Below are 13,904 nucleotides of genomic sequence, written 5' to 3' on the forward strand. Positions count from 1 at the left end.
CACACTTACTGTATTTCTAATTATGTGCCAGTATCTGTTTCTTCTAGCTTTCTCCATCTAGATTATATGTTTGAAAGTTAAGGGGTTGTGTCTGTTTTCATTTTTGCCTCGTTTTTATAGCAAAACATGGGGTTTAAATTATTTTAAATGCTTATGTGTATACACACACACACACGTTGGAACTTCTTATTTCAACATATCTTAAATTGTATTTCTAATTCATAGTCTCTCCCACACTGATGTTGACTTTTCTGGACAATTTCTTCAGATCTACCTTCCGGTTTACTTATTTTCTCTTCATTTGTGTCTAACATAAGCTGTCTAACATATTCAAAGAGGTCCCAATTTTAATCATATTTTCATTTCTAAAAATTCTATTTGATTCTTTAAAGTTTGGAGGGTTCTTTCAGTTTTGATGGTTCCTTCATTATACTTTCAGTTTGCTTTTTTAATTTTTAAAAACATATTATGAATCTCTAGGACACATTCAAAGCAGTGTGTAGTGGGAAATTTATAGCACTAAATGCCCACAAGAGAAAGCAGGAAAGATCCAAAATTGACACCCTAACATCACAATTAAAAAAACAAGAAAAGTAAGAGCAAACACATTCAAAAGCTAGCAGAAGACAAGAAATAACTAAAATCAGAGCAGAACTGAAGGAAATGGAGACACAAAAAAACCTTCAAAAATTAATGAATCCAGGAGCTGGTTTTTTGAAAAGATCAACAAAATTGATAAACCGCTAGCAAGACTAATAAAGAAGAAAAGAGAGAAGAATCAAATAGATGCAATAAAAAATGATAAAGGGGATATCACCACCGATCCCACAGAAATACAATCTACCATCAGAGAATACTACAAACACCTCTACACAAATAAACTAGAAAATCTGGAAGAAATGGATAAATTCCTTGACACATACACCCTCCCAAGACTAAACCAGGAAGAAGTCGAATCTCTGAATAGACCAATAACAGGCTCTGAAATTGTGGCAATAATCAATAGCTTACCAACCAAAAAGAGTCCAGGACCAGATGGATTCACAGCCAAATTCTACCAGAGGTACAAGGAGGAACTGGTACCATTCCTTCTGAAACTATTCCAATCAATAGAAAAAGAGGGACTCCTCCCTAACTCATTTTATGAGGCCAGCATCATCCTGATACCAAAGCCTGGCAGAGACACAACCAAAAAAGAGAATTTTAGACCAATATCCTTGATGAACATTGATGCAAAAATCCTCAATAAAATACTGGCAAACCGAATCCAGCAGCACATCAAAAAGCTTATCCACCATGATCAAGTGGGCTTCGTCCCTGGGATGCGAGGCTGGTTCAACATATGCAAATCAATAAATGTAATCCAGCATATAAACAGAACCAAAGACAAAAACCACATGATTATCTCCATAGATGCAGAAAAGGCCTTTGACAAAATTCAACAACCCTTCATGCTAAAAACTCTCAGTAAATTAGGTATTGATGGGATGTATCTCAAAATAATAGGAGCTATCTATGACAAACCAACAGCCAATATCATACTGAATGGGCAAAAACTGGAAGCATTCCCTTTGAAAACTGGCACAAGACAGGGATGCCCTCTCTCACCACTCCTATTCAACATAGTTTTGGAAGTTCTGGCCAGGGCAATCACGCAGGAGAAGGAAATAAAGGGTATTCAATTAGGAAAAGAGGAAGTCAAATTGTCCCTGTTTGCAGATGACATGATTGTATATCTAGAAAATCCCATTGTCTCAGCCCAAAATCTCCTCAATCTAATAAGCAACTTCAGCAAAGTCTCAGGATACAAAATCAATGTGCAAAAATCACAAGCATTCTTATACACCAATAACAGACAAACAGAGAGCCAAATCATGAGTGAACTCCCATTCACAATTGCTTCAAAGAGAATAAAATACCTAGGAATCCAACTTACAAGGGATGTGAAGGACCTCTTCAAGGAGAACTACAAACCACTGCTTGATGAAATAAAAGAGGATACAAACAAATGGAAGAACATTCCATGCTCATGGGTTGGAAGAATCAATATCATGAAAATGGCCATACTGCCCAAGGTAATTTATAGATTCAATGCCATCCCCATCAAGCTACCAATGACTTTCTTCACAGAATTGGAAAAAACTACTCTAAAGTTCATATGGAACCAAAAAAGAGCCCGCATCGCCAAGTCAATCCTAAGCCAAAAGAACAAATCTGGAGGCATCAGGCTACCTGACTTCAAACTATACTACAAGGCTACAGTAACCAAAACAGCATGGTACTGGTACCACAACAGAGATATAGATCAATGGAACAGAACAGAGCCCTCAGAAATAATGCCGCATATCTACAACTATCTGATATTTGACAAACCTGATGAAAACAAGCAATGGGGAAAGGATTCCCTATTTAATAAATGGTGCTGGGAAAACTGGCTAGCCATATGTAGAAAGCTGAAACTGGATCCCTTCCTTACACCTTATACAAAAATTAATTCAAGATGGATTAAAGACTTACATGTTAGACCTAAAACTCTAGAAGTAAAAACTCTAGAAGAAAACCTAGGCATTACCATTCAGGACATAGGCGTGGGCAAGGACTTCATGTCTAAAATACCAAAAGCAATGGCAACAAAAGCCAAAATTGACAAATGGGATCTAATTAAACTAAAGAGCTTCTGCACAGCAAAAGAAACTACCATCAGAGTGAACAGGCAACCTACAGAATGGGAGAAAATTTTCGCAACCTACTCATCTGACAAAGGGCTAATATCCAGAATCTACAATGAACTCAAACAAATTTACAAGAAAAAAACAAACAACCCCATCGAAAAGTGGGCGAAGGACATGAACAGACACTTCTCTAAAGAAGACATTTATGCAGCCAAAAAACACATGCAAAAATGCTCATCATCACTGGCCATCAGAGAAATGCAAATCAAAACCACAATGAGATACCATCTCACACCACTTAGAATGGCCATCATTAAAAAGTCAGGAAACAACAGGTACTGGAGAGGATGTGGAGAAATAGGAACACTTTTACACTGTTGGTGGGACTGTAAACTAGTTCAACCATTGTGGAAGTCAGTGTTGCGATTCCTCAGGGATCTAGAACTAGAAATACCATTTGACCCAGCCATCCCATTACTGGGTATATACCCAAAGGACTATAAATCATGCTGCTATAAAGACACATGCACACGTATGTTTGTTGCGGCACTATTCACAATAGCAAAGACTTGGAACCAACCCAAATGTGCAACAATGATAGACTGGATTAAGACAATGTGGCACATATACACCATGGAATACTATGCAGCCATAAAAAATGATGAGTTCATGTCCTTTGTAGGGACATGGATGAAGCTGGAAACTATCATTCTCAGTAAACTATTGCAAGGACAAAAAACCAAACACCGCATGTTCTCACTCATAGGTGGGAATTGAACAATGAGAACACATGGACACAAGAAGGGGAACATCACACTCTGGGGACTGTTATGGGGTGGGGGGAGGGGGAAGGGATAGCATTAGGAGATACACCTAATGCTAAATGACGAGTTAATGGGTGCAGCAAAACAACATGGCACATGGATACATATGTAACAAACCTGCACATTGTGCACATGTACCCTAAAACTTAAAGTACAATAAAAAAAAACATATCACATACATCTATTTTGTTTTCTGTCCCTGACAAGCTAGTAATTTTGCAGGTTTGGCTAGGTATATAAATTGTGTTTTATCATTCCTGTTGAGTCTTATTGATGGTGGATTATTTTGTGTTTGTTTAAAATTTTCATCATGAGCTCATGATCCTTGGATATTTATCTGGGGAAATTATTTCGTATCTGGATTTAAGTTGTATTCTCCAGAAAGGACTTTTTGTTATTGTCGTATTTGTAATATGAATTTTTTACTTGAAACACAGAGGTGATTAGAAATCGTCAGAGGCTATTTTGTCTGTTTTTCTGCCATTCTAGAGCCAAGGCCAAGTCAGTCACATTTCTAGGCCTGCTCCTGCTGTGGGCATTTTTTCTCCAAGTTAGCCACTGAGATTTTTTTTTTTTTCCTGGGGAGTCAGAATTATGTCAGTCATGGTTCCAAACTTCCAACCTGCTTAAAATTCCAGGCTTTACCTTATCTCCTGCATAGCTAACTCATTAAACACCAGCTCTGCCCCCAAGGAATCCGCTAGTTCCTCAAAGGCAAACTCTAGCTCTGGGGTTTGTGGATCCCTCTGAAGTCTTACTTTCTTACTTCTTCTCTTTTGCTCTTACAGATTTTTACTTAGTTTTTGGCAGCTCAAATGTGAACAAATAGATGCTTTTAATATTTTGTCCAGAATTCTTGTTTTTTGTTTTTATCAGGAGAACTCTTTCTGAATATAACTGTGATGGTGAATACTGAGTGTCAACTTGATTAGATTGAAGGATACAAAGTATTGGTCCTGGGTGTGCCTGTGAGGGTGTTGCCAAAGGAGATTAACGTTTGAGACAGTGGGCTGGGAAAGGCAGACCCATCCTTAATCTGGGTGGGCACAATCTAATCAGCTGCCATCGAGACTAGAATATAAGCAGGCAGAAAAATGTAGAGAGAGACTGGCCTAGCCTCCCAGACTACACCTTTCTCCCCTGCTGGATGCTTCCTTCCTTCGAACATTGGACTCCAAGTTCCTCCATTTTGGGACTCGGACTGGCTCTCCTTGCTTCTCTGCCTGCAGACAGCCTATTGTGGGACCTTGTGATTATGTGAATTAATACTTAATAAACGCCTCTCTATATATATATCACATTAGTTCTGTCCCTCTAGAGAACCCTAATACAATAGCTTTTGCAATATTACTGGAAATAACTAGCTTTAATAAATATTTGTTGGATGATTAATAAATTAACGTCTACTCTAATGAACAGAAGATTCTCTCTTCCATTGTTAGATCATTGCTGCATACCTAATAAACTGCCATTCAGGATGGGAAAATACAATGGATAAGGAATTATGTGTACTAAAAAGCAATGCTTGTTTTCTTCATAAAAGTAAACCTCATAAACATTATTCAAATATGGAACTGGAAAGAGACTTCCTTGGTAGTGTGGGAGAATTGGGCCAAGTGATCCAGACCTGTCCTGGTGAGTCCCCTGGCTATTTCCCTTGAGTGTTTTTCCAAGTGTCCACTCACTGGCATGTAGGTCCTGTGGGGCTCCTGCCCCTCAACACTGGACAAATGACCACACGCTTGCTACCTTATAGTGTACAGAAAGCCCACACTCAACATTTTTGGTAGGTGCTTGGAAACCACAACTTTAAGTGAAATAATGTACTGGATAGTGAGAGCAATTTTCCTATAGGGTAAGTGACATAAACAAGAGTTAAATTCCTATGGCATGTAATTATGTGATTTTATCTTGCGACAAAGCCAGAGGGTTTTAACATGACTTTCCTGAAGGTTAAGGGATGTCAAAAGAGGGCTAGATGTGTGGTGCAGGGGCGAGGGGAGAGATAGAGAGAGAGAGAATATATATATAGGGAGAGAATGCATGCCTGGTGGAAGCTCTACCCTTTTATGACCTAACCTTGAAAGTCACATAGCATCACTTCCACCACACTTTAGTGATTGGAAAAATCCCAAGTCCCTGCCTAGAGGCAAAATCAGGGCATATAGGCCTCATCTTTTGATTGGAGGAGTTTCAGTCCTATTATATCAAGAGCATGTGGGACGCAAGGTATACATGCATGACTGTGTATGTGTGTGTGCACCGGTATAGTCATACTTGGGAAATACAATCTGCCACACACATATACATTGTATAGTTGTTACAAACAACATATTACATCAGAAAACATCCAGCATAAGGCCAGGCACTCTGTAGTTGCTCCATATGCATTAATTGTCTTTTCTCTTGATTTCCTCCCTTTATATTAAAAAATGGTTTTTTATTTTAAGTGACATAAGATGAAAAAGAAACATAAACGGTGTTATTTTTCTTGCACGTTCTACTATATTGAGTTGTCAGGGCAGTAAATATCCATTTTACAAATGGGGGAATTATAGCTCAAAGCTGTTGAGTAATTTTTGTCTTAAACTAATTTGGTAGAATGATTTATTTTTTATTCTCCACTTACGTTTTAAATAAACTTTTTATTTAAGTGTAACATAAGGATAGAGCTCGATGAATTTTTGCTAACTGCATACATCTGTGTCACCAGCACCCCTGTCAGAACCAGACATTGCCAGCAACCCTAAAGCACCCTTCACATCCTTCTCCAGTCACTAGCCCCTGCCTGCCCAGCCAAGAAGAACTGCTGTGTGACTTCTAGCACCATAGATTAGCTTCCTTGTTTCTAAACTGTATATAAATGAAATAATAAAATATATCCTCTTCTGTGCTTGGCTCCTTTCACTCCCTATTGGTTTGTGACATTTATCTATGTCATTATCTTTCATGGCTATATGGAATTTTATTTTATTAACATCCTACCATTTATTATCCAGTCTACAGTTGGCTGACAGGGTGATTTCAGTTTGTGGCTATTAAGGACAACGCTGCTGTGCACAGTCTTGGCATGTCTTTAGGTAAATGTGCATACTTATTTTTATTCAGCATACACTTAGTGGTGGAACACTGGGTCAAAATATATGTATATGTCCAAGTTTGTCAAGTACTGCCAACCAATTTATTGTACCCACATACAGTGATGTACAACAATGTACTAATATTTGTTCCTTATACCTAGGTAATTCCTATCCCTTTATTTATTTTTTTTCCTTTTCACTGATTTTAGGCAGGTAACTACGGGTTGTACTTCTTTGCTTTAGGATTTTGGGGCTAGATATAAATCAGAAGCAGCTTGCAGTTAACGCCTTTCCCATTTTTGAAGACAAGTTCTCCTTAAGAGATAGCATTGGTTGTCCAGAAGGGTGGGCTCACTTAAGGAAGACCTTGAGGGCAAGGAGGGTGAAAGACGGAGACCGTCCAAAAGGGGATGAAAGTCAGTGGATTTAGGAGACACTGGGGCCAGAGGACCTGAAAAGCTACTTCTGCTCTTTTAATCCAGTGATCATATAATTTGTTATCCAAGTCCAGACACTTCTGAGAGTGAAAGGGTATGCTATTAATAATTACACAGAGATAATGAGTGTAAGTCAGGACCGTCCCAGGCGAACTGGGATTATTTTAGGCAGCCTTAGTGAAACTTACAAATGCAGATGCTCCCATGTCTTTGAATTTTTCTTAAAATATTCATCTAGCAGATCATATGGAGAGCAGCTTTGTCATCTGAATAATGGCAGGATTAAACCCTTACATCCATCTCCCATTATACCTTAAGCCTGCATGCCTAGAGAGTAACTCTGTGTAGGGGTGTGTGTGTGTGTGTGGTGTGTTAGTGTGTGCTTTCTAGCATATGTGTTGTGATATTTTAATCTCTTCGTATATAGTAAAGGCCGGTCTGCGGCCCTTATTAGAGCGTCGAGTAGGTGGTGTTTGTGGTGGAGGTGGTGTAGTTTCTGTTCTGAGCAGCGCATGGTCCAAGAAACCGTTTATCTGAGGTGCTCTCTGTAGATCTGATCTGACCTTTTTTGAGGGGTCCTACTCTCATAGCTCCCTGTGAAGATTTGGAGATGGTGGCTAAGGTTGGGGCTATTCACCCTTAAATTCAAGCTTAGGCTCTGAGAGTTAATGAGAAAGGAAAAAATGAGTCCCCAAACTCAGCACTGAATAACATGAAATCCCTGGAGTAGAGGGAAAGTTTGAGCGGAACCCCCACTCCCAAGATGCTAGGTAAGCACCGTTATCCAGGCTGTAAACAAAGACAGTGCAATTCCTTCCCTATAGAGACAGATCTTGGAGAAATTTCCAGGGGAAACTGTGTCTAATCAGGTCCCTGAGATCGTCAAGCAGCTTAAATTCCTCTGCGATATGACAGCTGGGGTTCTGGTCAAAATGAGAGTTCCTAGTTTTCTTTCCTGAAGTTGTGGAGACCATCTGGGAAAATCCACGAACAGAAACCATGGTCTATTCCTTGAGCACCTTAGAGCCTGGGGTCTGTAAAAGCTCTGATTCTCAGCACCAAGGGAGTCAAAAGAGGTAATACACAAGGCTGTGTGCTTTCTGCACAAGCAGCACCATTTTCTCTTTCTGGCTAATGGAAAAAGAGATGGCGTAAGGCCCAGCACTGAGTGGGGCCGGGGAGAAGGAAGGTGAAGGTCTGATTCCTGTCTTTCCTGATGGTCTCTTTGAAACCCACAACTAAGGGCTCTGGGAAGTATGGATCCCGTCTCTGCTCTCAACACTGACCCTGAGGTGAGATGGAATGGAGGGTGTTCGAGGAGGTGGGTGGGATGTAAAGAGCCAGTAGGGAACACTCTTGGCTTTCTCTCCAGATGGAAATCCACTAGCTAGTTGGGAGACAGAGGCAGAGAATGGGAGGGCATCCTGGGGACCTTGAGAGTTCTGGTCTCTCAGCTCCTGAGGCAGTGGTCCAGGTTGTACTCTTGGTTCTCAGGGTGTCTTTCTGAGAGTCCCTGGGCAGCCAATTCCGGTGTGTTGTCTCCCTCCTCATCTCTCAAGCAGAGACATAATTCTTGCTGCCCATGGTAACAGATGCTAGCTTGAATTCATGACTGGCCCAGCAGAGCTGAGATCCTCTCACAGACACATTGTCAATACCTCAGGGTGGGGAGGTGTGTAGATGAGGGTGGATGGAAGAGAGGGCATCTGCACACTGGCTGGTCTGCTAGAGTCTTCTTTCCTTAGCCATGCTTGTGCCTGTCATGACTCTTTGAGTTTTGCCCTCTGTTTCCCCAGACAACTTGCCAAGAGAGAATGACTCTGAGAAACAGCTCCTCAGTGACTGAGTTTATCCTTGTGGGATTATCAGAACAGCCGGAGCTCCAGCTCCCTCTTTTCCTTCTATTCTTAGGGATCTATGTATTCACTGTGGTGGGCAACTTGGGCTTGATCGCCTTGATTGGGATAAATCCTAGCCTTCACACCCCCACGTACTTTTTCCTCTTCAACTTGTCCTTTATTGATTTCTGTCATTCCTGTGTGTTTACCCCCAAAATGCTGAATGACTTTGTGATAGAAAGTATCATCTCTTATGTGGGATGTATGACTCAGCGATTTTTCTTCTGTTTGTCAATTCTGAGTGCTATGTGTTGCTATCAATGGCCTATGATCGCTATGTGGCCATCTGCAACCCCCTACTCTACATGCTCACCATGACCCCAAGGGTCTGCTTTCTGCTGATGTTTGGTTCGTATGTGGTAGGGTTTGCTGGGGCCATGGCCCACACTGGAAGCATGCTGCGACTGACCTTCTGTGATTCCAACGTCATTGACCATTATCTGTGGGAAGTTCTCCCCCTCTTGCAGCTCTCCTGCACCAGCACCCATGTCAATGAGCTGGTATTTTTCATTGCTGTTGGAGTAATCATCACGCTATCCAGCATAAGCATCATCATCTCTTATGCTTTGATACGCTCCAACATCCTCCATGTTCCTTCTGCAGAGGGCAGATCCAAAGCCTTTAGCACATGTGGTTCCCACACAATTGCTGTTGCTCTGTTTTTTGGGTCAGGGGCATTCACCTACTTAACAACATTTTTTCCTGGCTCTATGAACCATGGCAGATTTGCCTCAGTCTTTTACACCAATGTGGTTCCAATGCTTAACCCTTTGATCGACAGTTTCAGGAATAAGGATATTAAACTTGCCCTGGGCAAAACCCTGAAGAGAGTGCTCTTCTAATGGGTCTCTTCGTATCACTGGCAACCAATTCTCGGTAAGCATGATACTCAAGTGTCTATTTACAGGTGGAGGAATTTTAATATTTTTCCTCAAAGAGGGTCTCTTCTCCACTTTTAAAAATTGGAAATCTCTTTCCTATACTCTCCTTGAGGACTACATTATTTTGCAACAGTTAAATTGGCTCATTGCATGCAAGTTAGCATCTATGAAATGCGTTTTGTTTACTGAACTCTGTATTAGGCCCAAGAGATGAGTAAGATGAGGCTCCATGCCTTCCATTCTTTTCTTGGTAGGCTAAGTGGGTTTTTCTGAGCAAGAACATTTCTGGCTGGGGCAGGTGGTGGTATAAAGGTTGAGGAGTGTTTTCTCTTTAGTTACATGAGCAGACTTATTAAAGATCAACAGTAGATACCTTGGTGCCAATGCTAATATAATCTTCCAGCTCTTCAGGACGTTGCTTGGTCAGGAAGATCATAAACTCTCCTTTTCATATACATGTATGTACATAAAAGAAGCCCTCACACAAGAATTTTCTATGATCTGCTGTGTAAGGATAAATCAAATCCAAATCTTTTGTTCCAAAGTTTTAAAGCTTCTGGGCCTTGGAATGGTAATCAGGGGTAAGTGATCCTGTGTAATTGGGCCAATTTATCAGGCTCTGGAGACTCAGGCTGGAAGAAAAAACAAAGAAGAACTCCACAGATTTGCATGATCTGTAAAATGTGGCCTCTGTCTTGCTCTGGAGATACTGAGCACACTATTGGATTTTAGGAAGATTGCTTATTCTTTAAAGTGGATTTAGATTTTACAGTTCTGACAAGGTGTGTGCATGTTTATGTGTGTGTGTGTGTGTGTGTGTGTGTCTGTATGTGTATTACAGTTAATCAATACAGAATCGGAAAGAAAGAGGAGTCATATTACACGTCCCACTCTCAGGGAGTCTGGAAGGGATCTGGATTTTGAGGGCCAAAGACCACTCTGTATTACTCTGCTAAAGATTCTGCTGTTCTACATTGAAGAGCTCAGTGCTCCAGCTTGTGGCCAGGAGACATTCTGAGGGAGAGCCGAGAGCAGGGTGGGGAAGCAACTGTGCTGACCAACAGGAGACGTGAGACAAACTCTATCTTCTCCAAATCTGCTAGAGGAAGAAGATCTTTGGAGGAGAAAAACTCTGATACTTGGATTATGCTTTGATTATGATAATAATGACACTTAACAGTTACTGAACTTGCACTACGTGTTTGTGCACTCTTTGAGGTACCTTAAATACATTAATTCATTTATTGGAATTGATGTAATACCTTACTCAACCACTGCTGGTCAGTCCTCTGGGCCTTGCTGAATCCCACCCTCCAGTGGACTGTCTGTGTCTAGGTCCATGGGGGTCTTGGGATATTAGAAAAGAATCAGGAATAAGGAAGGACAAAAGTAAATCTGCTTTGATATGGATAAAGAAAAAAAACCAATTACCACTGGTGTAAATGAGTGGGAACAAGAACTAAGTCAGGGCATAGGATATGAATGGAAAGGAACAATTATGTAATCAACGCATTAAAGTCCAAGAATAACTTTCCCTGTATTCACTCCATATTGGCACTGGGGTGAGTAGCCGTGAAAGTATGTTTGACTTAATGAGACACTGGCTTGGATCTTTTGGAAAGAATTTCCTTTGTGACTGAGGATCTGACATGAGAAACTTAGAGAGACTTTTCTTGGCTCTTGTAACAGCCAGATAAGAGCCTCTATTGCTTCCACAGAAAATACAACATTAAATAAATTCAGAAGGCCTGCACTTCTGTCTCAAACCAAGGATGGGTCATCTTGCATATTGTTTTGGGTTGACGTGAAGGAATTGTTTGTTCTCACAGTGTTAAACAAATAGAAGGAGGGTTGAGGGCTGTTGCATTACAGTAACAGAGAAGTAATTTGAAACTGAGTGTCAGATCTGTCCTAAAGTGAGTCCTTCTGTCACAAGACCACAACTCCGTCATCTCCTCACATCATGACGTTTTAATTTCTAGCAAGGCTACTTTTTTCTCTTTAGGAAGCATCCTTGAGGTTGAGATTCCTCTAGGTTCAGTTCTGGTCTCCTTCTCTTCTGGGCTCTTCCTGAGGCATCTCCCTGACTCAGGTGACATCAACAACCATGCATTTGATGGTGACTTTCAAATCTATAACTCTGACCCTGAGCTACAATCAGAGTCTGTAATCAGTTGAAAATTGGAAACACACAAGTATTATTAACATTGATGTTCAAATAGAATTATTTAACAATGAAGTGATGACATCGTTTTGGAGTATCAGGAGGAGTAAACTGTTGTCTCTCACATTTCTAACCAGGTGGGAGAAGACAGGTAAGTGAACCTCCAAGTAGGAAGAGCGAGGGTACAAGGAGAACTTCCAGTGGATCTTGGAAGGAAAAGGAGGTGGTTTCCCTGTGTTCATGAGGCAGATGAGAGGATGTCCGGGGCTGACTCAGCGTTAACTCTTAGCTTAGACGCATAGCACCCTTTCTCCCCTCACACTTCCATAGCAGAAATGTATCATTTACAAACCACTTCAGCTGCTGGTAACAGAAGTCGGACTGCAGTGGCTGAAACATATAAGTGTTTATTGTTCTCCAACATAAGCGGCATCCAGAGGTGGGCAGTCCAGGACTGATTTGACAGTGCTGAGTCATCAAGCACTCAGTCTCTCTCTCCATCTTTTTTCTCTTCTGTCTAGCTAGAGATTTCATTCTCAATAACGCATCATGATTTCCAGATGGCCACTAGAGCTCTTAAGATTTTGTCCATATTTCAAGCAGCAGGAAGACACAGGGGTGAGCATAAGCAAATGGGCACTTTACCTATTTAACGTATGACTGTTAGCCATCCCTACCTACAAAAGAGGCTGAGAAACTTAGCACTTCACTTGACAGCATTATCATCCTTAAAAAGTAGAATTTTGTTGCTAAGGAAGAAGGTGCTAACATGGCTATTGTGTAGACAACTAGCAGTATCCACCAAAGGATAGAATGCCACTTGCCAGGAGGGAACAATTCATAAGTGAATACACTCTATCCATATTTTTGCTTTCTTACTTGGTCCACTCTATGAGAGAAGGTTAGATTAATTGGACAGGTAAGATTGAAAAAGACTGACAAGTTGGTCATTGATGGAAATGTGCCTAGTGTCTTCATCACCAAACTATTGGTACTAACGTAAGGCAAGCTCATGGTGAGGACAAGCCAGAATCTGTGCTATTTCAGTCCTAACCTCTACTCCTGTCTCCTACTGGGTTAAGTTAGAGTCCGAGTTCTGAGAGGGAGGTGCGAGTCCTGACATCTTTGCCTCTTCAGTACGGCTATGAATAAAGATGCAATGGTATTTTCATCCTCTTTTGGCTCCAGTCATTCTCTCTAATTAGACCCACAGGAAAGGGGGAGTGAGTGATTAATATTGCCAAATCTCCCACATTAGAGCTGTCTCTGCACTTTTAGCACAAGACTTCTGGTAATTGAAGCTCTCATTTTCTTATGATTTGAAATGACCCCTCTTGCTCTGGTAGTGGGTTATTGGAAACCATATGAAGAATAGAGTGTCTGAGAGGACACAAAGTGCAACTCAAATAGAGCTCTACTCGTTAATTTTAGGTGACAACTTGACTGAATTAAGGAACACCTAGGGAACTGCTGGGTGTGTGAGTGTGAGGGTGTTTCCAGAGGAGGTTGGCAGGTGAGTCAGTGGACCGAGTGGGGAAAACCTGCCCTCAATGTGAGTGGGCATCATCCAATAGGCTGGGGGCCCAGATAGAACAGAAAATGCAGAGAAAAGGATTTCCTCTCTCTCTTGGAGCCGGGAAACTGTTCTCTAGTCCTTGGACATCAGAACTCCAGGCTCTTTGGCTTTGGGACTCCAGGACAAACACCAGTGGTCCCTGGATTCTCAGGTCTTTGGGCTTGGACTGAGAGTTACCCCATTGGCTCCCCTGGTTTTGAGGTTTTCACACTTGGACTGATCCACACTGCCGGCATCTCAGAATCTCCAACTTGCAGACAGCTTGTCATAGAAATTTTCAGCCTCTATAATAATTTGAGTCATTTTTCCTAATAAATCATCTATCTATCTATCTATCTATCTATCTATCTATCTATCTATTTATCTATCTCT

The 13,904-nt window shown here is 41.1% G+C and overlaps 1 protein-coding gene across 1 annotated transcript; it reads left to right on the top strand.

The window, feature by feature from the left end:
• Positions 1 to 8,824: 8,824 nt before the first annotated feature.
• On the top strand, positions 8,825 to 9,753 carry LOC100586533 (olfactory receptor 8B4). Its single transcript, XM_012495837.2, is given in 2 exon segments — positions 8,825 to 9,137; positions 9,140 to 9,753. Coding segments are annotated over 2 exon segments (924 nt in total). The 5' UTR covers positions 8,825 to 8,827.
• The last annotated feature ends 4,151 nt before the right edge of the window (positions 9,754 to 13,904 follow it).

Source organism: Nomascus leucogenys, chromosome 15, assembly GCF_006542625.1.
Source record: "Nomascus leucogenys isolate Asia chromosome 15, Asia_NLE_v1, whole genome shotgun sequence".
NCBI lineage: Eukaryota > Metazoa > Chordata > Mammalia > Primates > Hylobatidae > Nomascus > Nomascus leucogenys.